Source organism: Tursiops truncatus, chromosome 20 (genome assembly GCF_011762595.2).
Source record: "Tursiops truncatus isolate mTurTru1 chromosome 20, mTurTru1.mat.Y, whole genome shotgun sequence".
Taxonomy (NCBI): Eukaryota; Metazoa; Chordata; class Mammalia; order Artiodactyla; family Delphinidae; genus Tursiops; species Tursiops truncatus.
In genome coordinates, this window is record NC_047053.1 from 47627790 (window position 1) to 47649986 (window position 22197).

Here is a 22197-nt window from a genome sequence, read left to right on the forward strand (position 1 = left end):
ATAACCTTGGGATAAGACTCTTACAGGTATATTTTTCCTAAAGAGTCCTTGGAAACTTCTGTAGGAAAATTCTGCCAGATTTGGCTTCATAAAATTAAAGATAGAGCATTTGTAACAAAACAGATAAAAGATTAAGAAAAAGACAAATAGCCCAAAAGAAAAATAATCATAAGATATCAAGAGGCAATTTGGAGGAAGATATACAAATGGCTGATAAATATTTTCAGCCTCACCAGTAAATAGGAAAATACAAGCAAAAATGAGATCCCATTTTTGGGCCATTAGATTGGTAAAAATATAAAAGACGAATAATATCCAATGTTGGGTATTCTTATACACTATACATTGGCGTAGCTTTTTCTATCAAATTTAAAATGCACATCTCTCTGACGTAGGAAGTCCACTTGTTATAATGAGAATATATGACTTTTTTGCAATTGGTAATGGTACATCAGCAGGAAACCAATTTCTGCAATAACATAAGAATGATTTTCACGTCTGTGGAAGATCTCGGGGGACGTGGCAGAATGTTGTGTGTGTGCCTCGCTCAGCAGGCTTACAAGCCTGTACCTCCACTCAGGGTTGAAATTCTCCGCGGTCTTGGGGTTCTTTAGCTTCAAGACTATCATTTCGTGAAGTTCCAGGAGGAAGGCATCCAGGCCAATCTGATTCAGGAAGGTGTTGAGCAGCTTAGCATTTTCAGGGCTGAGATCAACTTTGTACCTTGGACTGATTTCCCCAAATGGCTCCTGGAATGAAATAAGAACACATGACACACGGAAGCCAGGGAAGGGAGCGTGCAGCTCCTTTCGTCCAGGTGGACAGGAAGAGGCCAGACTCACTTTTCTCAGTCGAAGCAGATGTTCAGACTTGTGGGCAGAGAGGAACTGCCAGAGGGAGATGGTGTGTTTTAACTGGCATCTGTTTAAGGCCTGAAAGAGAACAGAACTCCTGAATAGGAGGTGCTGTTTTCACTTGGCCCTGCACTGATTCCACCTCCCTCACCCCAGAGGCACCTCTGCTTCGTCCACTAATTCCCTGCCTCATCTCCAGAACGTCTCCGAAAGCCCTCTCCCCGCTGCAACATCTCGGGATCCACCAGCGGCGTGCAGTTTGCAGGCACGCCTCCGCATATTTGTGGCACTCAGTCTAGATCTTTAAGTTCCAAGCACATCTCCGCCTTTCCCATCAGTGTGTTCTGATTACACTGTGGGCTGGCTCGGGGAGGGGGTGTTCTTGCCTCCCCTCCTTTTCAGGGGCTGCTTAGATCAGTACTCCCTGGGTGGTGGTATCCCAGTAGGAAGTGGGGAGACGATGGAGGGGGACAATGCTGATTTCCTTTGGAGAGAGGCTGACATGAGACCCACCTTTGAAACCTGTGAGGCCTGATCACCCATCCGCAGCATGTCTTGGATATACACATTTAAGTGCATGTTTGGATCCCCCCCAGCTGTGCTCAGAAACCCCAACGTGACTTCTATGGCAGACAGAGCTTCACAGGCATCGCTGTAGGACTGCAGTTGTCCTCTGATGGCACTGATGGCCACGTTGGGGAGGGGGCTCTAGGAAGTCAAAAGCAGGATAGAGTTCATGGTTGGGGCTTCCTGTGCACTGCTACTTGATAAGAGTGCTTACCTTCTTCACTGCTAAGGCCACAAAATGGGACAGACTCTCTAATTTAAATGGCAGTAAGACTTCCCTGGGGGCGCAGTGGTTAAGAATCCACCTGCCAATGCAGGGGACACGGGTTCAATCCCTGGTCTGGGAAGATCCCGCATGCCGTGGAGCAACTAAGCCCGTGCGCCACAACTACTGAGCCTGCGCGCCACAACTACTGAAGCCTATGTGCTTAGAGCCCGTGCTCCACAACAAGAGAAGCCACTGCAATGAGAAGCCCACGCATCACAATGAAGAGTAGCCCCTGCTCACCGCAACTACACTAAGCCTACGCGCAGCAACAAAGACCCAAAGCAGCCAAAAAACCCCAAACCCCCCCCCCCAAAACAGCAGTAGTTAACACTTGTGCTTGTTAAGTGTCAGCAGTATTTAGGTATGTTACAGAAAGAGAGATGAACTCACTGAATCCTCAAATCAACTTGGTGAAGATATGCATATGGACATATACATACATACAAACCACATACATATACATCACACACCCCCCCACACACACATAACACACATAAACCAGAAAAGCAGGAATAAATAAATTCTCTGAACCTTTTGCATCAGCATACACAGTCATGACATCATTGCTAAAAAACTACAAGCACAAGATTTCAATCTGTTTATACTCAACAAGAAAACTTCTGTTGATCTGCTGTCCTGCTTGCCGTCTGGCAAGAGCACTGGGCTCTGAACGTAGGGAGGCCCTGAAACTCTTTGGTGCTCATGGCAAATGCCAGGAGTGAGGGTGGAAGAGTCCTAACATGGATGGAAACACTCTGATAAGACAGAGGCACACGCAAATAAGATTGATCATCATCACCTGTGGCATTTTGTTCTTGATGTCCATGAAGAGATGTTCATAGTTCCAGTCACGTCTGTACACCAGAGTGGGTATTCCCTAAAGTGAGAAAGAAAAAAGTCTTTGGAAATGGAATCCACTGTGGAGGTTTCCATCAAATGACAATATATGCTTGAGCAGAAACTCAAATGTAGTCCCAGGCTATTCAGTGCATCACCAGGCAAAGCAGGCAGCTCCTTGTTGCCACGTGATGTCCGTGTTTAACCCGTACTCTATGGAAACAGTGACATGAGGAACCCAGCCTGGCCTTTGTGGCCAAGCAGATACTGTCACATAGAATACTGTGGCCTGCAGGCCGCCGGGGGAAGTAGGTCCTGAGGACCTCCCAATGGGACACTGAGAACAGACTGAATGAGGGGGCACTCTGCTAACAGGGAGAGCAGAGTGAATTAAAAGCAGCCTTGAGCTCAAACAGTTCACAGTTTAACTGCGGGCAGGGAAGGAGCATAAATATACTGAAGTACCATACCCTTGACTGGACCTGGAAGGAGCAAGTACAGCCCAGGTAAAGAACAGATGGGGAAGTGCAGGGTGCATTCAGGGGAGGGAGAGTGATCCAGTATGTGAGGTTATGGGGTTCAACGTGGGGAACTGGCTGGAGACAGGGTCAGGGCAAGGCCACAGGGCCTTTTGTGCCACATGCGCATCAAGGTTATCCAACAGGGTGGTGGGATGCAGATCTGGATGTAAGAAATGTGGGCTAAAGAGCCTGAAGGCAGGGACCAGTTGGGAGCTACCGTAGCAGTGGAACTTAAGGACAGATGCTTTGAACTAGAGCAGCGGGCTCTGGTGGTGAAACGGGGGTGCCTGATGGCTATGGTGGTGAAATGGGGGCGCCGGATGACAGACTGTGTGTGCAGACTAAAGGAAAAGGGGGAAAACAATGAGGTTTTGGTGGTGCCATTAATTATGGCATAGAAATCCGGACAATGAGTCCATTGAGACCTGCAGACACCCTTGGGGTAATGTGTGGATCCAGATGCATAGACAGCTCCGGAGAGCCGTCAGCCCCAGTGGCAGGGCTGGTCATGGACACTGGGGGTGTGGAAGAAGGGTCCGTTGGTCCCTCCTCACTTTGAAACCACTGTGATCAAAGCCACACTCAGGGCAACTTTTGCAAAACAGACACACTGACCACGTAAATACAGCAGGTCAGCCTTGCCTTAAGGGTTAGCCTGGGCTTGCCCTGCAGGAAGCGGCTGATGATCTGGCGCTGGATCTTCTCCAGGTCAAACTCCTGCAAGGTCTCCCCGCCCTGCTCCACGTGGTACTGGCAGTTGGAGAGAATTAGTGGAATCAAGTCCCGCTCCACTTCGTAGCTGATAACGTGCAGGTCGGCGACCTCGGAGGCATCGACGGAGTAGCTGGGGGACAGATAGATAGAGCTCAGCACTCCAGTCATGGCCTGGTGATATGGAGTCAGCTCCTGTCTGATGTTGCCATGGGCTGTGCAGATGAAGGGACATGCAAATCTGTGACACTTGTGAGGGTGGCCGAAGGGTATCTGTTCGAGAAGGACCTGAAGCCTGGCTCGCTGTCCCCATGCCTGGGGACCCTGCTTCCCTGCTTGTGCCGCCTCAGAAACGACTTCCTGGGCTGAAAGGGCGTCCCCTGCTGTGGGCCTGCACGCTCACCTGTTGTCTTCCTTGGAGAACTTTTCTACTGCGTAGACAATTTCGTTGTGCAAGTTAATCAAGTAGCTGACTAAGGCAGTGGAGCAGAGGCCCCGGCCCTGGTGGCGTGGCAGGATGACTTCAAAGTCAGTGTCCAGATCAAGGTTGCAGCTGCAGTAGTCTTTAGGTAGCTTGATCTCACCTTTAAATGACAGAGGGGCAGTCACCTCCCTGCTGTTTCTTTCACAGCATCAGGACTGGGAGCCCACCACGGTGGGAGTGGGAGCAACGCAGAAGCCACCTCAACAGAACACAACAGAGCTGGGAACCAGGCGTGCTTTTGCTTCCCATCTCTATTTTATGTGCTGATAAGTTTCAAATGTTCTCAACTCCTTTTTGATACCGTATTTATAGACTCAAGAGGACTGAGGGTTTGCTCTTCCTGGTATGTTATGCACTCATCTCAGACACCCCACCAAGAGTCCTCAGATCCAGCATTAGATGCACACAGCATGGCACTGTGCAGACGTGGAACAAGAAGAGTTAGGCTGGAGAGAAAGGGCCTTCAGAGAGGTGCTCCTATAATGTTTAGTGTTAAAGGGGATTTGACACTTTACCATTGGTCTCCAGCGATCGCCTCAGCTTGTTCCACGTCGACAGAAAGATAGTGATTCTGTTCTGGGATAACTGCTTCAGCCCATCTGTCAAACAAAACACTTGTTAGAACTCCAAGATAACACCTACCCCGTCTAGGTCAAACCAACAGACTTACTTGCTCTTTGACCCCTACCTTCATGCCATCACCAACACGTTCTAAATGCTGTTTAAACTAAAGCTGAGTTTGAGGAACCAGAGAGGGAGGTGTTTGTCTGTTACGGCAAAAGCCTCTAATGTGTCCCGGGGATTCACAGCACCTACTGCCTTATGCTACAAGCTTAGGGTACAGAGCACACGTTAGCCCTGAACTGGAGTCTCCGAGTTGGACTGATCCTTTTGAACCACAACAGGGATCGTCCTGATCCCCTATGAGAGCAGAGACCTACCTGAATTGTGACTGCTAATGAAACTTTTGATGGATCTGTATTCAACTTCTGAAACATTCTGGAATCGTTTCACTAGATTCCTTTGCAGGGCCAGAATCTCAGGCAAGAATTTCACCAGTCTCAGTTCTGCTTCCTAGAGAAGGGAAGACCGCCAAGAACACTTTTTAATGTACTGGGGAAACAGACTTCAAGGCTGGCTCAGGATGTGTATTTGTAGTTTAATCTGGTCAATGTGCCATTTTACATGATGACACATAATGATACTTGAGAATGGGGAACAGGCCACACCATTCTTTCAGCAAGTACCTAGTGACTGCTTACAACGTGTTGGCCAGTGTTCTTCTACCCTCTAGAGGTTGGGGAACAAACCCGTAGGGCCGACACATCAAATGTGTTTGCCAGAAGCTGATGAAAGAAAGCAGCCTCTTGAGGCCATGAGATGGGCTAGGTGTGGAGAGGAGCTGCTGAGACCAAGAAGACCAAGCTTTTAGGCAATGAGGCTTGGCGCTATTCCGGTGTTGTTCTGAAGACCTAGGACCTAAGCTTCTTCAGTTTAATGGACCTGTGCATATCAGTGACAGGTCACAGTATTAACACAATGGCCTTCCCACTGGGAATTCATTTTCATTAACTGACCCACAGAAATTTCTGAGTCATCTTACTTCTTCCTAGACTGCATATATTGGTCCATGGAGGGAAATGATTAGAAAAGTCTATTGTAGAGAATAAAAGTTCAAATGGATTAAAGTTAGGAACCGTGTGTAATTCTGGTTCTAAAAGATATGACACACACTTTACTGCTCTCCTCCCCACAATCCCACCACCACCCTCACTCCGAATGGTTCGGGAACAGGGAAGATTCTTTGTTTGTTTGATTTTGGCTGTGCATTCTTAACTCGAGTTATTTTATTCAACAGACACTCATTGGTGACTAACTGCTCCAGGCACTGGGGGCAGGGGTGAAGATGAAAAGACAAAGGAAACATTTTCATTGTATTCTTTCTTGCTGAGTGATTGGGAGACACCCTGCTGGCCCTCAAGTTCTTTACAGATACCTGCTCATTCCAACTCGTGTACATATTTCACCTGTGACTTTATGTTTCAAGCAACTCATATAGGTTGATGTGTCGAGAGATCTCTGCTCTATCCCTGAGTCTTCTGCCAGAGACATTCTATTCAAAAATCAAAGTAGTCTGATGGCTGTCCCATCCTCAGGACTAATCAGACTAAATGAGAGTGGGGCCTTCACGTCTCCAAGGGACATGTAGGCAGCATTCACGGAGAGGCAGCCTCACCTTCTGTAGGAACTTCCAAAGGACGGGCACTGTTTCTTTGCCATTCTTCTGCTCCACAATGTGCTGGAGGTTCTCAATGGTGATCCTTTTCCTGCAGCTCCACATCTTAGAGCAGTGAACCACGCTATTCTGGGGCAGGTGGGGCAGGAAGGCCACTGGATCACCGTACACGATTTTGGCCACAGGATTGGAGCTGATGCGCTCATCTTGGCTGATCCGAGTGTTCACCGCCAGGAGGGTTTTATCTAGATGCTAGGTAAGGAAGCGACATGGGATCTGGAAATGAGATCTGGAAATGAGATCTAAATCTGGGGCTTAGCCTAGGGCTTCAATAAGGGACACTTTCAGAAGGGGCAACAGACCGAGCACTCAGTAGAGGCCCAGGAAACACGCTCCCATACTTTCCCAAAGTAGCCCTGTAGCTCTGCATCACTTACCTTTAGTTCCGGCAGAATAATAGTCTCAACAAGCTTTTCCCAGCTGTTCCTCTTTTCTCTGGTTGACAATTCTGCGTCAAAATTTAAAGACCCTACAAAGAAAAATGTGTCTGTTACCAAGAAACAAAAGCAGTCTGCATAAACACTAAATAAATGTTAAATTGAAATAATGCTCCTTTTGGGGTTGGGGGCGGGTATATCTTCCTAAATTAATCTCAGCATTTAAAAATGGTTCCTGCTGCTACCACCAACCTCATGATCTTCATGAAGAAACTTAGAACTCTAAAAACTCTAACCCACATAATTATCATCTTAAAACCATTCTGAACAAAATTACTGAAAGGACAGTACTTTAAATCAGAAGCCCACGGGCAAAATAATGGTGGCCAGTGGTAGCACCAGCTGCCTCAGCTGCTGCCACCTGGGCTTGAGAATGGAGGCGGGACCCTGTGGATGCCCGCGTGATGCAGAGTCCTGTGGAAACTGTTGGCATGCTTCCAGAATTTGATCACTTTGTCAGTATGATACTGGGTGAGCTTACCTAGTTTGAAATTGCACTAGAATGAGAGGCTTAAAATAAAATGAAGTTTTGCTAAATGGAAAATATATACTGATGTTGGCTTCTGGCAAAAAAGCTCCTGAAGTGGGAATGGATTTTCTTGTAAAGTAGCAGAACATTTTATTGCTATTGTTATTATTTTAAATAACATTGTCATTACAGTGGTAATTTTAAAAGATTTTTGCAGATAAGCAAAAAGAAAACAAAACTGTTCTTAATTCCACCACTCAGAGATAACCCTCTTACTAACTTGTCTTACAGACCTTTTCTTTCTGTGTGGATTTTAAATTTTAAAATAGAAAAATTAGCTTAGCGAACATAATAGACAGCCTGCTTTTTCATGTAACGAACTATGGACACGGACATATATTAAGTCAGCCCACAACGGCAGTATTTTTTAGGAAAAGCAGATGCTGCCCCCGCAAAACAGGACAGATGTACAAAGAGACCAAGCTCCAAGCGCTTATCAAACATTAGTCTCTCTGATGGTGATGTTTCTTTAACACACATCACCTGTTTGGGATGACAACAATATGTTCCCTATACAGTGGGTAAACTACAACGGAGGCTGACTTTTGAAACTTAAGCCTCCCCAGTACACTGGCATTTAACACTCAGAGCACACTCAGCAGGGGATCAATGGAAAGGCTCTCCCCTCCCCCACTCTCTGGAAGGTGCATGTCTTCCTGCTTCCCCTTCCTCTCGCTCTGGGGTCCAGACGAGTGCGCTGCTTCCTCTGCTGGCCGTGCCCCACGCCCCTCGGCCCCATGCCCGGCTCCTCACTGTGGCCGTGCTCTCTGAGGAGGTGGCTGAGGACAAGATGCACCACGCTGGCGGTCTCATCTGCACTCCTCCCCAGCATCTTCATTAACTGCTCCAGGTCTCTCTGGATATGCTGCAGCAGAAACCCTTTTGGATCCCTCACCGGAGGCTTAATGATGTTCATGAAAGCCTGTGGGGGCAAGGGGACAAAATGTCAAGCCAGATCTTGTTTGTGGAGGAGATGGCAAGTTCAGGAGAGGTCAGGAGGGGTGAAGAACCAGCCCCGAGCCAGAGGAGAGTCTCTAGGAGGGATGTCAGTGTGATTCAAACAGCAGTGGCGAGAGAAGGCTCAGGAGCAGAAATGACTGCAGTCTGAAAACAAGTGCCTTCCATATCCTCAGTGTGAAGTAAAGAATTTTCAAAGCCTGAACTTTTTGCTATCGTGGTTAATTAACTTAGAGGAAATGCAGCCTGCTCTCTTTCTTCCCCAGAGCTGCAGCAAAGACAGGTAAAATCATGGTTATTTTAGCCTCTCCATTCCCAGGTGTGGACCGGAGACATAGAGCCGTTCATTAAAAATTGATTTTACATAATCTGACAAGTAGTTCCCCCTTACCACCATAGACCACAGTGAGAAAAATTAGGATATGTGAATTTTATATTATGTTTTGCATTAGGTGACAATGACGTATTTGAAATCCACAAGAAGTGGCTAGAACTTTTTATTTTTTCAACTATTTTAAATAATTTATTAAACATTTTAAATGTTTATTAAAATTTAAAAGTCAAAGTACAAATTATAAGAATGACAATTAAAAATTCAGACCAAAATAGTTTAAATAATGCTAAATTTTTTATTTCAATTTTGATTTTAATTAAACTTTCTAAAATATTTTCAGGGCTTCCCCAGTGGCGGAGTGGATAAGAATCTACCTGCCAATGCAGGGGACACAGGTTCGAGCCCTGGTCTGGGAAGATCCCATATGCCGCGGAGCAACTAAGCCCGTGCACCACAACTACCGAGCCTGCACTCTAGAGCCCGTGAGCCACAACTAGTGAGCCCACGCACCACAACTACTGAAGTCCACGTGCCTAGAGCCCGTGCTCCGCAACAAGAGAAGCCACCGCAATGAGAAGCCCGCGTACCACAACGGAGAGTAGCCCCCACTCGCCGCAACTAGAGAAAGCCCTTGTGCAGCGACGAAGACCCAACACAGCCAAAAATAAATAAATAAATAAAAATTTAAAAATAAATAAATAAAAAATAAAGTATTTTCATATTAAGTGTTTTAATTCTAATGTTTGATATCCATCTAATTGTCAAAGTAAAGAATTGGTATCATACACAGTTAGCTTGAGGTCATATTAATATCACCCTGCTGGTTATCTTTTACAATTATTTCCTTTTTTAAACTTTCAACAAGTTACTTTTAGAATAAACCTTATGCCTTCTATGGAAAAAAAAAAAGAATTCATACCAGGCTTCAACATGTTTCATCTGGACCTACATGCACTAATAAATGTAAGCTAATAAGACTTGTTTTATATTGTAAAGCATTCCTTGTGTGTTACTATTGCCAATAATATTCTAATGAATGAGAACACCTAGAACCACAGATTGGACCTTCAAAGAGGAGTAAGAAAACAGTTACTTATTTCTACCAAGTATCCTAGCTAAGGATACTTAGTTATCAGAGAAGCAGTACATTCATACTCTCTGAAAGGAAGGAGTGGACCAATTCATTAATCTCTTTTCCCTCACCCAAGCACTCTGCCACTCAGATCTTCCCCATACTTCCTAAATAGTTTCTGCCTCTGATGTCAGTAAGGGCACAACACACAAACCTCACAGCATTCAAACCTAGGAAGTAGTCTTGTGTTTCAAGGGGCAAAATCAGAGAACTCTGGAGCGGGAAAGGGGTTAGTCACAATGAAACCAAGCAGGACCCTGCAGGGCCTTCCCAAGAACTGGCTAGGACTTTTTAGACAAAAGGATTCACCGTGAAAAAAATTACTGTAGAAACTAAACACATGGTTGGGCAGTACAATGCTCTACCTGGGGACTTTGGGTGGCTCCCCAAAGCATAGCCAAATGAGTGAGTAGCCGGATGAGAAGGAAGACCACTGGGGACAGCTCTCGGTCAGATACCATGGCCTCGCCTCTCAGTGGTGGGTTTCCCAGCACGTGGCCAGTCTGAGTTCTGTCCCTCTTGTTTCTGGAAAGGACAAGAGAAGACAGGGTGAAGGCTGAAGATCACCATTTCTTCTCAGCTCTGGGGGCACACTTCCCATTCTTAGAACCTGGAGACCAGGTTCAGAGTTTTGAAGAAAACAATGTTAAATTACATATTCTACTAAGCCTAGACTACTTTCCTATATTAGAAGATTTTTTTTTTTTTCTGCGGGGGGCCACACCATGCAGCATGTGGAACTTCCCTGACAAGGGATTGAACCCATGCCCCCTGCAGTGGAAACATGGCATCTTAACCACTGGAACACCAGAGAAGTCCTAGACCACTGTCCTAAGAGTCTTCTTCTTTATAGACTGACCTTTCTGGCTGACTAAAAGCCCACAACAGTGTAAAGTGGCTGTTTGTGAAACTAGTGGTTGCCAGTGGGGAGAGGGAAGGGAGGAGGGGCAGTATAATGGTAGGGCGTCAAGAGGTACAAACTATTATGTATGAAATAAGCTACAAGGATATATTGTACAATACAGAGAAGATAGCCAATATTTTATAATAACTATAAATGGAGTATAACCTTTAAAATTGTGAATCACTAGATTGTACACCTATAACTTATATAATATTGTACATCAACTATACTTCAATTAAAAAATAATAATAACTTTGAAGAACTTCCCTCGTGGTGCAGTGGTTAAGAATCCGCCTGCCAATGCAGGGTACACGGGTTCAATCCCTGGTCTGGGAAGATCCCACATGCCACGGAGCAACTAAGCCTGTGCGTCACAAATACTGAGCCCGCGCATCACAACTACTGAAGCCCGCGCACCTGGAGCCCGTGCTCCACAACAAGAGAAGCCACCGCAATGAGAAGCCCGCACACCGCAATGAAGAGTAGCCCCCGCAAGGGGGCTTCCCTGGTGGCGCAGTGGTTGAGAGTCCGCCTGCCGATGCAGGGGACACGGGTTCGTGCCCTGGTCCGGGAGGATCCCACATGCCGCGGAGCGGCTGTGCCCTTGTGCCGTGGCCGCTGAGCCTGCGCGTCCGGAGCCTGTGCTCCGCAACGGGAGAGGCCACGACAGTGAGAGGCCCGCGTCCCGCAAAAAAAAAAAAAAAAAAAAAAAAAAGAGTAGCCCCCGCTCGCCACAATTAGAGAAAGTCCGCGTGCAGCAACGAAGACCCAACACAGCCAAAAAAAAAAAAAAAAGTTTTGAAAGCATAAAAAAATGGCTGTTTGTGCTAGTCCTGGGGCCATGTGTCAGGATGGAGGTCTGGACCCGCTTCTTCCACTGAATCATTGTGGGGGATCGGGGGAGCAGGCGGGCAAAGGACAGTAAGAGTTTGGAACGGCTGACATTACCATGGGAATATGTACACACTGTTCTCCTTTTCCCAAATCAAAAACTGGGATCCAAGGTCTGGCAAAGGATTTGGCATCACACCCAGATGGGAGGTATAGTGTGATGGGTACATTCAGTTGCAAAGCTACTGAAGATTCTAAGACATTCTGATAGTTTATGGAGATAACAGATTAGCATATTTTAAACTGCAACAGCACTAAAAGAGCTAGAATATATGATGAACGTAGAGAGGTCACACCTCCTATTAAGGGAGCATGTATAACCATACTCATCTCATGAGCAAGTGTGGGATTATGAGATCAGATTTTTAGCTGGATTCTGAAGTATTTGATAAGATTGACTATGTCTCCTCTATTTTTCTGGGAAAAAAAAGAGTAAGCTAAGAGAGTTTATAAGTGACAGACTTAAATGTGCCTCTGAAATTGGTCACCTGTTTATGTCAAGCAATTTCTACAGGGGTTGTGCCCAAGATTCAGATGGAAGACATCTGAATTAACAAGTATTAATAAGTATTAACGCGTGGTCTGCTTTGCATTAAGAGCCCAGTTAGCCAATAACAGATCAAATGCCTCACTACTGAATGACCACAGGGACCTTGGCGTTGATATCAACAAGACCCAGGTCCAAATGTACAATAGTAATTGATACTATATTTAGTATTGATTTATCAGCTGGAACAGAAACAGTCCCAAAGCCCATGGTTTGACTACTTAGAAAGGAGATAAAATCTTACATACTCGATAACATGAAATCCATCCTTTGGTTTGTGATTAATCCCTCCAACTGGAACACCACAGTCAATACAAAAGCTCTGTTCCATCGGCAAGCCACACTAGGATAAACACAAATGAGACCCCGGCTCAGTTTGGACAAATGCCATCGTGCAAATGAGCACATACTTACCACAGGAGGTAGCGGACGCCACTACGATTGCTTCCTTTAGCATATGTGTGTGTCAGGTGGGGCTACAGGAGCCCTGGGAGACAGGGCAGGCACTCCATGCCAACTATGTTGTATGTGGGCAAATACAGACTTTTAAAAAATAGAGACAATTTAAGTTTTATTCCTAAATAGTCACTTTATAGACAAATATATAAAACTCAATCCTCCTTTCTCAGATTCATCACTGTTTTCCATTCATTCCCCCACCTATCACACTGGCCTTACTGCTTCACTATCTAACACCAGGAATACTATAGCAGCTTCCAAACTGATTTCCCTAACGCCATTTGGACTTTTTTATTTAAAAAAAATGTAACCATATGATTCACTACTTCCAAAGGCTCATTTTTCAAAATCAGATTGTGCGCTACTACATACACTGAATAACAGTCTATCACAAACCAAACCAGTCTCAGGTTCCCAGACCACAGAATTTCAGGAGCAGTTTCAGGAAGAATCTATTTTAATCCTGTTTCACAGACAAGTAAGTGAGAAGCTCAGAAAGATAAAGTAAAATGCATATATCAGGTTTATCCTCCAGGTCACTTATTTATTTATTAAATAACATTTGTCTGTTTCAATTCAATAGCCTGTTCTGAGCAAGGATGGATGACACTATGAAGGGCCCTGGTTGATGCTTTGGGATTCAGAGATGAACAATACACAGATCTTCCCCCAACGGGCTTACAAGATGTGTGTCTCATTTTCCTATCCTTTGGTATCTAGACCCTATCTCCTCCCTGGGACAGTAATCCAGCCTACGGTCTAGTCAACACTTTGTTGTCACATAAAGACCCGTGTCACTGATCTTGTGATGCAGTGGCCAGGAAGGATGGCCAGCAGTGGTTCCTGTCCTGTAGTTTTGTCTTTCAAGGGACACTTGGCAATGTATGGAGGCAGTTTTATTTGTCACACTGTGTGAGATGGGATACTACTGCCATCTGGTGAGTTGAAGCCAGGAATGCTCCTAAACCTCCAGCAATGCCCAGGCCAGCCCCACAATAAGGCGTTACGTCCACAGGGCTGAGACTGAGAAACCCTGGCTGGAAAACCTTAGTACCATTTGGATGTTTAGTCGTAATACCTAGAATAGCCGGCAAAATGAGTCTATGTTCTCCCAAAAGGTCCAGACCCTCATTATCCATCCTCCTCCTCCACAGCTCCCCTCCTCAGACCTGGAGGAACACACATTTTGAACCCCCCAAACCCCACCCTGAATACCAAGACTCACCTCGCCTACAGAGCACGCGTGACCATTGGGACATGCTGTTAAAAGAACAAGACACATGTTGGCTGATGAGGTTTCACCTAATGACCCACGGTTAAAAGGGAAAGCTAACTCCCTCCTCTCTGGTCTAACCAAATGCTGACGTGGACCTGATTTCCCAAGCACATTACCAGAAATCTTGAACTTTGCTAGATATTAGAACTCATTAGATATTTGACACATACCAGGAGCTCAACCGGTATCACTGAAAAATAATGTCTGTGTTTAATTTCACAAAGCAAAGAGAAACTAGATTACAGGTTCATACCAGGGTTTACTTTTGGAGGCAGGGTGGATAGTATTTTATACCCTCCTATTCACTCTCTTTGATTTTTTCCTTTTGCTATGAGCAGGTTTTATAACAACTTTTAAAACTAGTTTTAAAAGATCATCTACTCAAGGCAACAGCAAAATTTACATAAAGTCATGGGTTATATTATTTTCTCCTTCAGTTCTATATTTCTAAAAGAACTATCTTTGGGTCAAAAACGTGGCTGTATTGTGAGCTGGCCCTTGACTGAGCCTCTCATGTGGTTCCCAGCACCCCCTTCTCCCCAAAGGGCATATTCCAGGGAACAGAAGTACACCCTAAAAGACCCTCTCCCTGTGACTAAGAAAAAAATAATCTGGCTCATCCACAGTCAGCAGGGTACCAGTTCCTGCAAGCTGTTCATGTTCTGCAAAGGCAACCACGGCAGAAGGAGGTAGGCGCATAAGGACCTTCAGGGACAAACCCGTGGACCCCAATTCTATAACAATGTCTCATGTGGTTTTAGGATGCTCTTCAAAGCTCAGGAGTGGGATTCCACCTCAGGCCAACACTTACTGTACCAGTGGACTCCTTCCAGACCCTTCCACTTCCTAGCTTGAGCAAGCAAGTCTTCAGGCATCGTTGGAAGAAAGGCATTCTGAAAAGTCAAAAGAGCAGGGCTGGCTTTAGCTAAGTGAGCATATCGATGGGCTGTCACTGATCAGCAAGAGGTCTCAAGTAAGAATGTGACCTTGATTTTCTTTCTTCTTGACCTAAAAAACTCTCTATGAAGAACACAGAACAGCTCCCTGTGAGATAACAAAGGGCAAGGCAAGTTTTTCACCATCATTGTGGACTAAAGGGTCAAGTGAGACAGAGGCAGATGGAGAATCTAGAAGATAAACAGGTTCAACAGTTTCTGAGGTACCGGCTGGGTCTCTAAAGTTTTTCCTGTGAACGCAGATGCAATCATATCCCAATCTTACCGCCATGAGTTCTGGGGAGAAGGCCAAATTCTTCAGGGGTTCCAAGACTTTGCTTTGTCCACAGAGAAGGATGGTTGCAACATGAATAGCCATTTCTATTACTGTCCCTTCAAGGCTGTTGTCCCCAGGACCCGTCCTCAGCAGGGGTAGTTCATTGTTCACAAGGGATATTGCAAAACGTCTCATATCAGGAGACAAGGTCTTTCTTTCCTCAATGAATTTCTTCATAGCCTCACATTGCTGACAGGAAAGAAATGAAAATACAACAAAGCAGAGTATCATGTGAATAGTGAGAGAAAACCAAAGGTTTGCTCTTATGTCACTCATACATTTTTGATTGCAAATACCTATCAGATATCAAGGTTAAGGGGAATTCCCTGGTGGTCCAGTGGTTAGAACTTCATGCTTTCACTGCTGAGGGCGCAGGTTCAATCCCTGATTGGGGAACTAAGATCCCCGCAAGGTGAGTGGGGCAGCCAAAAATAAATAAATAAATAGATAAAGTTTTTTGCATTAAAATAACTTTGACTTTTTAAAAAAAAATCAATGTTAGAATGGCTAAATGGTTGCTGTTTGAAGGGAAATTATCTGGAGAAGAGAATTCTCCTCTACAAACACAGAAACCACATACCCAAGCACTAGTTTTCATAATTTTGGAAAACATTATCTTATGTTCTTGACTGTGTTTTAACTGTTACTCTAAAAGCTTTGGATGAAACAGAAAGTAATTGCTCCACATAAGAAGGCTGGAAACCCCAATCCTAGAATTTTAAAAACTGGGGGCATAACTGGTCTTTGTAACTTTTACCTCTATTCAAAAAGTCCATCCAAATTATGAGACTATGAACACAGCCCTGAAGGCTGATACTCACCTGTGGCTTAGGATGGAGGTTTGCACTGTGCGATCTGTACAAAGTCGTGACCTCTCTAAAAAGTGCTAACATTAGGTGGGCAGCCTGCTGAGTTGTGGGGCTCCTGCAGGCCTGAAAAAGCAAGGATATCAAGTGAGACTTTAAAAAATCTAGCTCAGGGCCAGAATCCCATGTGATTCGTATATGAATATGAAATGAGATCAGCCCTTAAGCCTTGGAGAGGTTGAGGGAGCCTTTCCCAAGACCCTGGGCGCCTGGGACCCTGCACCTCAAGGACCATCTTCTGGAAAAACAACTGTTCATAAACATTCTCATATTAAACTCAATGCATATTTATCAGATAGCTTACAACAGAAGTAACAGAGATCACCACCTCTTCTCTTTCTGACTACTTCACTGGTCCTAGAAACTTTTCCTGAGCAGAGATAAGATACTTATTTCCTCTTTTCCCAGCAAAATGCCAGGGTAAACAAGGACTCAAAAAGGAAACATGACCAGAACAATTGAAAGATTAGATTCTAAAAACCCTGTATCTATTAAAATAAACACATGCATACGCCTCTATGGGAATTATGAGGCTACACAGACACAGGTTTTGCTTCCTGTGCCATCACTTGTCAGAGCAGAAGAATCTTGGAGGAAGTGACTTTTTAGCAGGGTCTCAAAGAAAGTAATGGACATAAATGAATCAGAAAGGAGGTGCCGGTGGCCTCGTGCAAACCCACCACCCCAAATCAACCACTGATGCTCCCCTGTTTGCCAGGCGAGCCCGTGAGGCCGTGAGCATAAGACTTCTGATGCAGCATGTCACCCTGTGGGGCCTCTTTCGCTGCATCATTTGACACCAACAAGACAAGACTTAGGCTCTGAGGGGCCACTGTGTACGCAGAGCAGTCTCCCAGTCCAACATACCTCCAGAGCAGTCTCAATGGCCAGGGGCTCGCACTCCAGAATGGCTTTGCCCAGTGCATCGCGGAGAGCCTTGTAGCTGTCCCCATGCACCAGATACTGATCCATCTGGCCTGTATGATCCTTCTGCAACCCCAGGAACACAGGGGTTAATCATGGTGGGGACAGTGTGAGGAATGCTTAGGAAAGAAGCTTCTTGATAGGTAAAGGGACCAGGCAATCATAAGAGGTTTAAAGGCAGCTGAACCCAGTTTCCGGGTCCAGACTGAGGCATGACATCCCACTGCTGTTTGGGAAGCACCTCCTCAATAGATGAAGAGCAAGGAGTGGGTGAAAATCTGGGGGAGGTGATCTTGTGGCTGCTTTCCTTCTGCACTCAGAGTAGAGCACCAAAGGACTTCAATACGTTAGCCCTAAGCTCCAGTTGGGAGCAAACAAAAAGCCAGGATCTTTAGTGCCATTTTTGTAACTCCAGGACAGTAAAAATTCATTCATTTCTGAGCACTAGGAAAGGACCACTGAGCAGCCCTGAAGCCAAAATGGCTGCAACTCTGTCATCCTTAGTCCTTTCCTATCTCACCTGCCAAGGATAAAAAGGGCTTATTCTGAAAGCTGAAGGATTTTTTTAAAAAATATTTATTTATTTATCTGGTTGTGACGGGTCTTAGCTGTGGCATGCAGATTCTTAGTTGCGGCATGCAGACTCTCAGTTGCGGCATGCATGTAGGATCTAGTTCCCTGACTAGGGATCGAATCCGGGCCCCCTGCATTGGGAGCATGGAGTCCTCACCACTGCATCACCAGGGAAATCCCTGGCTGAATGACTTTCAATCTGCTAAAAGCCAAAGCCACAGAATCATTCTTTTGCTTTCCCTGTGTCAAACTCTATCAGAAGTGATATCTACATATGCTGTGCAGGTAGGTGACAAACACATCACACATACACACGCACGCACACACATATCTTTCCCCTAGGCAGGCAGTCTAAATGTGATCACGAGCTGGGTCAATCAACTGAAGCACAGAGACAGAGGAGAAGACCAGAACAGATGCACGCATTTTCCGTGATGGGTGTGGGAGAAGGTCAGGGAGGAATGGAGAAGCAGCAGCCCCGCTCCTGGGGTTGGGGGGCGGGCAGCGGAGCTGAGACAGCACAGGGGCTGCTGGGAACACCCTTCTTACCTGCTGTGCAATGACTCCCCTGGGAAACACCCAGTGGGCCGGATGGCCCTGTCTGGAGAGGCTCTGCACAAACTCCATCCCCTGCTGGCTAGTGAGCTTCCTCACCAGGTATACTCGGTACCAGTCATTCTGGACCCGGGCACAGAAGTGCTCCACCTGCCGCAGGTAGCGACGCTTCTCCTCCGCCATCTCTGCAGAGCCAACGAGAAAGGCTGAGTGACGGCTGAGGGTACTTGTTAGTTAACTGTCTGGAACAGAGGCTAGTAAGAGCTCTGGGGCCTCCCCTTTAGGAATTCACAGTGAAAGAACTAATCTAGAGGAAAGGGGACATGGTACAGACCAGTATTACTCCAAGAACCAGCTTCCCACACTTCCTGAATTTCTAGATCATGGGGGCTCCCGGCCTGTGGTCAAGAAAGTTTGGGAAGAAGACCTGCCTGAGCCGTCCTGAAGCTCAGAGAGGATCTCAGAAGCCTTGTCAAGACAGAGGCGGATGCGGGCCATCTCCTGCAGGTACTCCACCGAGGCCTCGCCAGTGGGCTCTTGGCTGCATCCCAGTGGTCGGTACGTCTTAAGGAACTGGCCTTCCTCTCTTAGGTATTTCGATTCATCCCTCATGAAGAAAGTATTATTCTTCTCATGTATTGAATCCTAGGGAACATAGAACCAGAAAGAAAGGATATTATTCTTTTTTATTTGCGAGTCTCCCACCTTCGAAATTTCCACAGTCTGGTCGTGGAGAATGCAGGAAGGATAAAGAATAGTGTTGTGGGTTTGAGTGTACATTTTTTGAATCATGGAAAACTAATATCCCTTTTTATTTTAGGGGCAAGAAGGAGGGGAAAAAGAAAAGCTATGATGAAAGATTTTATTATCTAATATTATTTTTTCATATGCATTGTAAGATTTTTGGAAGTAACAAAAATATGAAGAGAATAAAAATTAAAAGTATTCACAATCTCACCACCTGGAGACAACTCTGGTGGCATATTCTTCTATGCTTCTTTTTTCCCCCTCATGCACGTGCTCATAAATGCCAATATATACAACTGCTGAGGGCAGAAGCAACGTTTTTGAAACTTTTTTCCCCCTGCATGGAGCAGAGCATCTGTTAATGTTACCACCTAATTTATATTCTGTAAATTTTCAGAAAAACACTATTCCATCACATAAACCACATGGTTTGGAGAGTTTGAAAAAGAAATGCAGGGAGGTGATAATCAGCTTACCTCCAGGCAGCTGCTAAAGAGCACATACAATTCAGCTTTATCTTCAGCCAGGAACGGTTTCTTTTCCAACTGGGACAAATAAGCCTGAATATAATCCTTCACGTCACGGAAGCTTTGGAAGGAGAAATATTATACCTGGTTAGTTCAGGTCTGGAAACTCATTTTGCCAAAAAAGAAAGAAAAAAGGTATGTATGTATGTATCTATTTGCCTGTTACCCATCCCCCCTCCCTGTATAATTATATATATATATATACACATACATACATGTGTATGTATAGTTTGTAACACGATTTTATGAAAAATATTCTAGCACCAACTTGGAGGAATATAAAATTCCCTATTTTAGACTAGCTGTTCTCAAACTTTTTGGCTCCAAGACTCCTTTACAGACTTAAAAATTATTGAGAACCCCAGAGAGCTTTTGTTTCTGTGGATTACATCTACTGATATTTACAGTATTCGAAATTAAAACTGAAAAAAATTGAAAATATTTATCAATTCATTAAAAATAACCATACGAAACTCATTACATAGTAACATAAATAATATTTTTAAAAAGTTTTTCCAAAACAAAAATTCATTAGTAAGAAGAGGGGTACTGTTTTTCATTCCTGCAAATCTCTTTAACACCTGGCTTAACAGAAGTTCACTAGATTCTCAAATCTGCTTCTGCTTCTAATTGGTTGCACTATATTGAGTTATATGAGGAAAAATCTGGTCTCACACATTATGTAGCTGGAAAAGGGAGAAATATTTTAGTAGCCTTTTCAGGTAACTGTGAATATTCTCCTTTGACACTACACCAAAACTTGATAAATGATAATTTCTAAAGGTTAGTTGCAATGTGCAATCTGAAACCCTATCAATGCACGTTTCATAGTCAATTACATTAAAATCAAATGGTCTGCCTTGCACTTCAAATGGATTTCTTTTTGATCAATGCAAAATTCTCTGACATCAAGCATCAGTCACTTCAAAAATACCGGTCCACTGAGCTGTGCAGATCTGGCAAATGTTGACACATTTTAATTTTATGATATATTTTAAAAAACCTCACATTCATTATCATCAAAAGGTCTGTAAGTATTAGAAAGCTGATAGGCTCCCGGTGGAGGATACAGGTTTTCCAAATTTTTATTTTAATTTTTAAAAAATGTATTTTTTTTTTGGCCACACTGCATGGCTTGCAGGATCTTAGTTCCCCAACCAGGGATTGAACCCAGGCCCTTGGCAATGAAAGCGTGGAGCCCTAACCACTGGGCAACCAGGGAATTCCCACCAAAATTTTAATATTTGCTTAAAAGCTTGAATTTTATCATTAGCAACAAAACCATCAGTTCTCTTCCTTGATGTGACAGGCTCACATCCCTTGGTTTCAAGAAAACACCTGCCAAATGCCCAAGTCTGAATAAGTGTTGTTTGTCAGTCATTCTTTCAAGTACAAGTGGTATTCCACAAAAAAAGCAGCCAAGTTAGCATGTAACTCAAAAACCGCATGAGTGATTTTCCTTGAGATAATCCTGTACCTTGGTGTGCAGCCGGAGTGCTTTGTGTGTATCTCTCATTTCAACAGAATATTAAAAAGTCATATCCTCGAAGGTGGAGATTTAGTAAAATTAAGAATTTTTATAGCTTCGTCAAGGACATTAAGTGAAATTGGCATTTTAAAAAACTATACGTGGTTGGTGGTGATGGAAACAATGGCCAATACCGGGGTTTTCCTCATGCTAAGATGCTACCATATTCACCCTTCATTACTTTAGTAACATCAGTGCAAATATCAACATGTTGAAAAAGCCAGATAATATCTTAGTGTTATTTGCAGTCTCATCAGTGTTGTCCCCCACACAGGTCTGCCTAAAGAATGGATGCCTACATTTCCACAAAGTATGTCTAAGTCTGGTCTGAGTGATTTTTTTTTCTTTTTGGCCGTGTTGGGTCTTCATTGCTGCACACGGGCTTTCTCCAGTTGCGGTGAGCGGGCTTCTCATTGCAGGGGCTTCTCTTGTTGCGGAGCACGGGCTCTAGGTGCGTGGGCTCAGTAGTTGTGGCTCGCAGGCTCTAGAGCCCAGGCTCAGTAGTTATTGCACACGGGCTTAGTTGCTCCGTGGCATGTGGGATCTTCCCTGACCAGGGATCGAACCCATGCCCCCTGCACTGGCAGGCGGATTCTTAACCACTGCACCACCAGGGAAGCCCCTGACTGATTCTTAATACATGAAAATACTCGAATCACAAAAGCAACGACACAAGTATTTCTCAACCCAGGGAATGACAATGCAGATTTTTAAATTGTGTTTTATGTCTCAAGATTTTTATTTCAAAATCAGTTCTGTAAACTTTACTCTCTAAATATTTCAAAACAAAGTGTTTACCTTTAAGCATTGTTTGTACTCATGTTAATGTGTCTACACTATATGTCAAGAGGTCTGCATGTTGATGATACTGTTCCCTTTCTCTAAGCAAAGAGATTCAAATGAATACAGATTTCACACATTTACCAAAATTAATAAAAATCACAGAATATCAAAAGAGGCTCTTCTCACATCTCAAGTCAACTCTTTCCATGTATGCCTTAAAAGCCATTTTCAGGTACAGTAAGATACTAGTTCTGTAAGAAAATGTATTTTAAGAGTATTTTATTTGAAAATCCTCCAGGAATCCTGTTTGAAAAAACTATTTCACAAATAATGGGGGGAAAAAATAGAAGCAAAATAAAATGCCCGTGGACAAGGCTGCAGCAGATCCATGCTTAAATGTAAATCTAATCTCCATCCT

General features: G+C 44.5%; 1 protein-coding gene across 4 annotated transcripts in view; it reads right to left on the bottom strand.

The window, feature by feature from the left end:
* The window catches only part of RNF213 (ring finger protein 213), a 112172-nt gene that overhangs the window by 2622 nt on the left and 87353 nt on the right, over positions 1 to 22197 (bottom strand). For 3 of the 4 annotated variants that reach the window (XM_033846798.2, XM_033846799.2, XM_033846800.2), the window contains 21 exons: positions 19418 to 19529; positions 18626 to 18839; positions 18189 to 18379; positions 17010 to 17132; positions 16098 to 16208; positions 15226 to 15465; positions 14816 to 14897; positions 13954 to 13988; positions 12518 to 12612; positions 10293 to 10452; positions 8258 to 8426; positions 6916 to 7007; positions 6479 to 6730; positions 5184 to 5316; positions 4758 to 4841; positions 4162 to 4342; positions 3690 to 3891; positions 2489 to 2566; positions 1368 to 1562; positions 843 to 932; positions 571 to 749 (listed from right to left, as the gene is read on the bottom strand). In XM_033846798.2, coding sequence (XP_033702689.1) covers positions 571 to 749; positions 843 to 932; positions 1368 to 1562; positions 2489 to 2566; positions 3690 to 3891; positions 4162 to 4342; positions 4758 to 4841; positions 5184 to 5316; positions 6479 to 6730; positions 6916 to 7007; positions 8258 to 8426; positions 10293 to 10452; positions 12518 to 12612; positions 13954 to 13988; positions 14816 to 14897; positions 15226 to 15465; positions 16098 to 16208; positions 17010 to 17132; positions 18189 to 18379; positions 18626 to 18839; positions 19418 to 19529 — 3018 coding nt within the window. Of the gene's footprint in view, positions 1 to 570; positions 750 to 842; positions 933 to 1367; positions 1563 to 2488; positions 2567 to 3689; positions 3892 to 4161; positions 4343 to 4757; positions 4842 to 5183; positions 5317 to 6478; positions 6731 to 6915; positions 7008 to 8257; positions 8427 to 10292; positions 10453 to 12517; positions 12613 to 13953; positions 13989 to 14815; positions 14898 to 15225; positions 15466 to 16097; positions 16209 to 17009; positions 17133 to 18188; positions 18380 to 18625; positions 18840 to 19155; positions 19279 to 19417; positions 19530 to 22197 lie in introns of those variants that run through there. The other variant, XR_012328630.1, reaches the window with a different exon arrangement.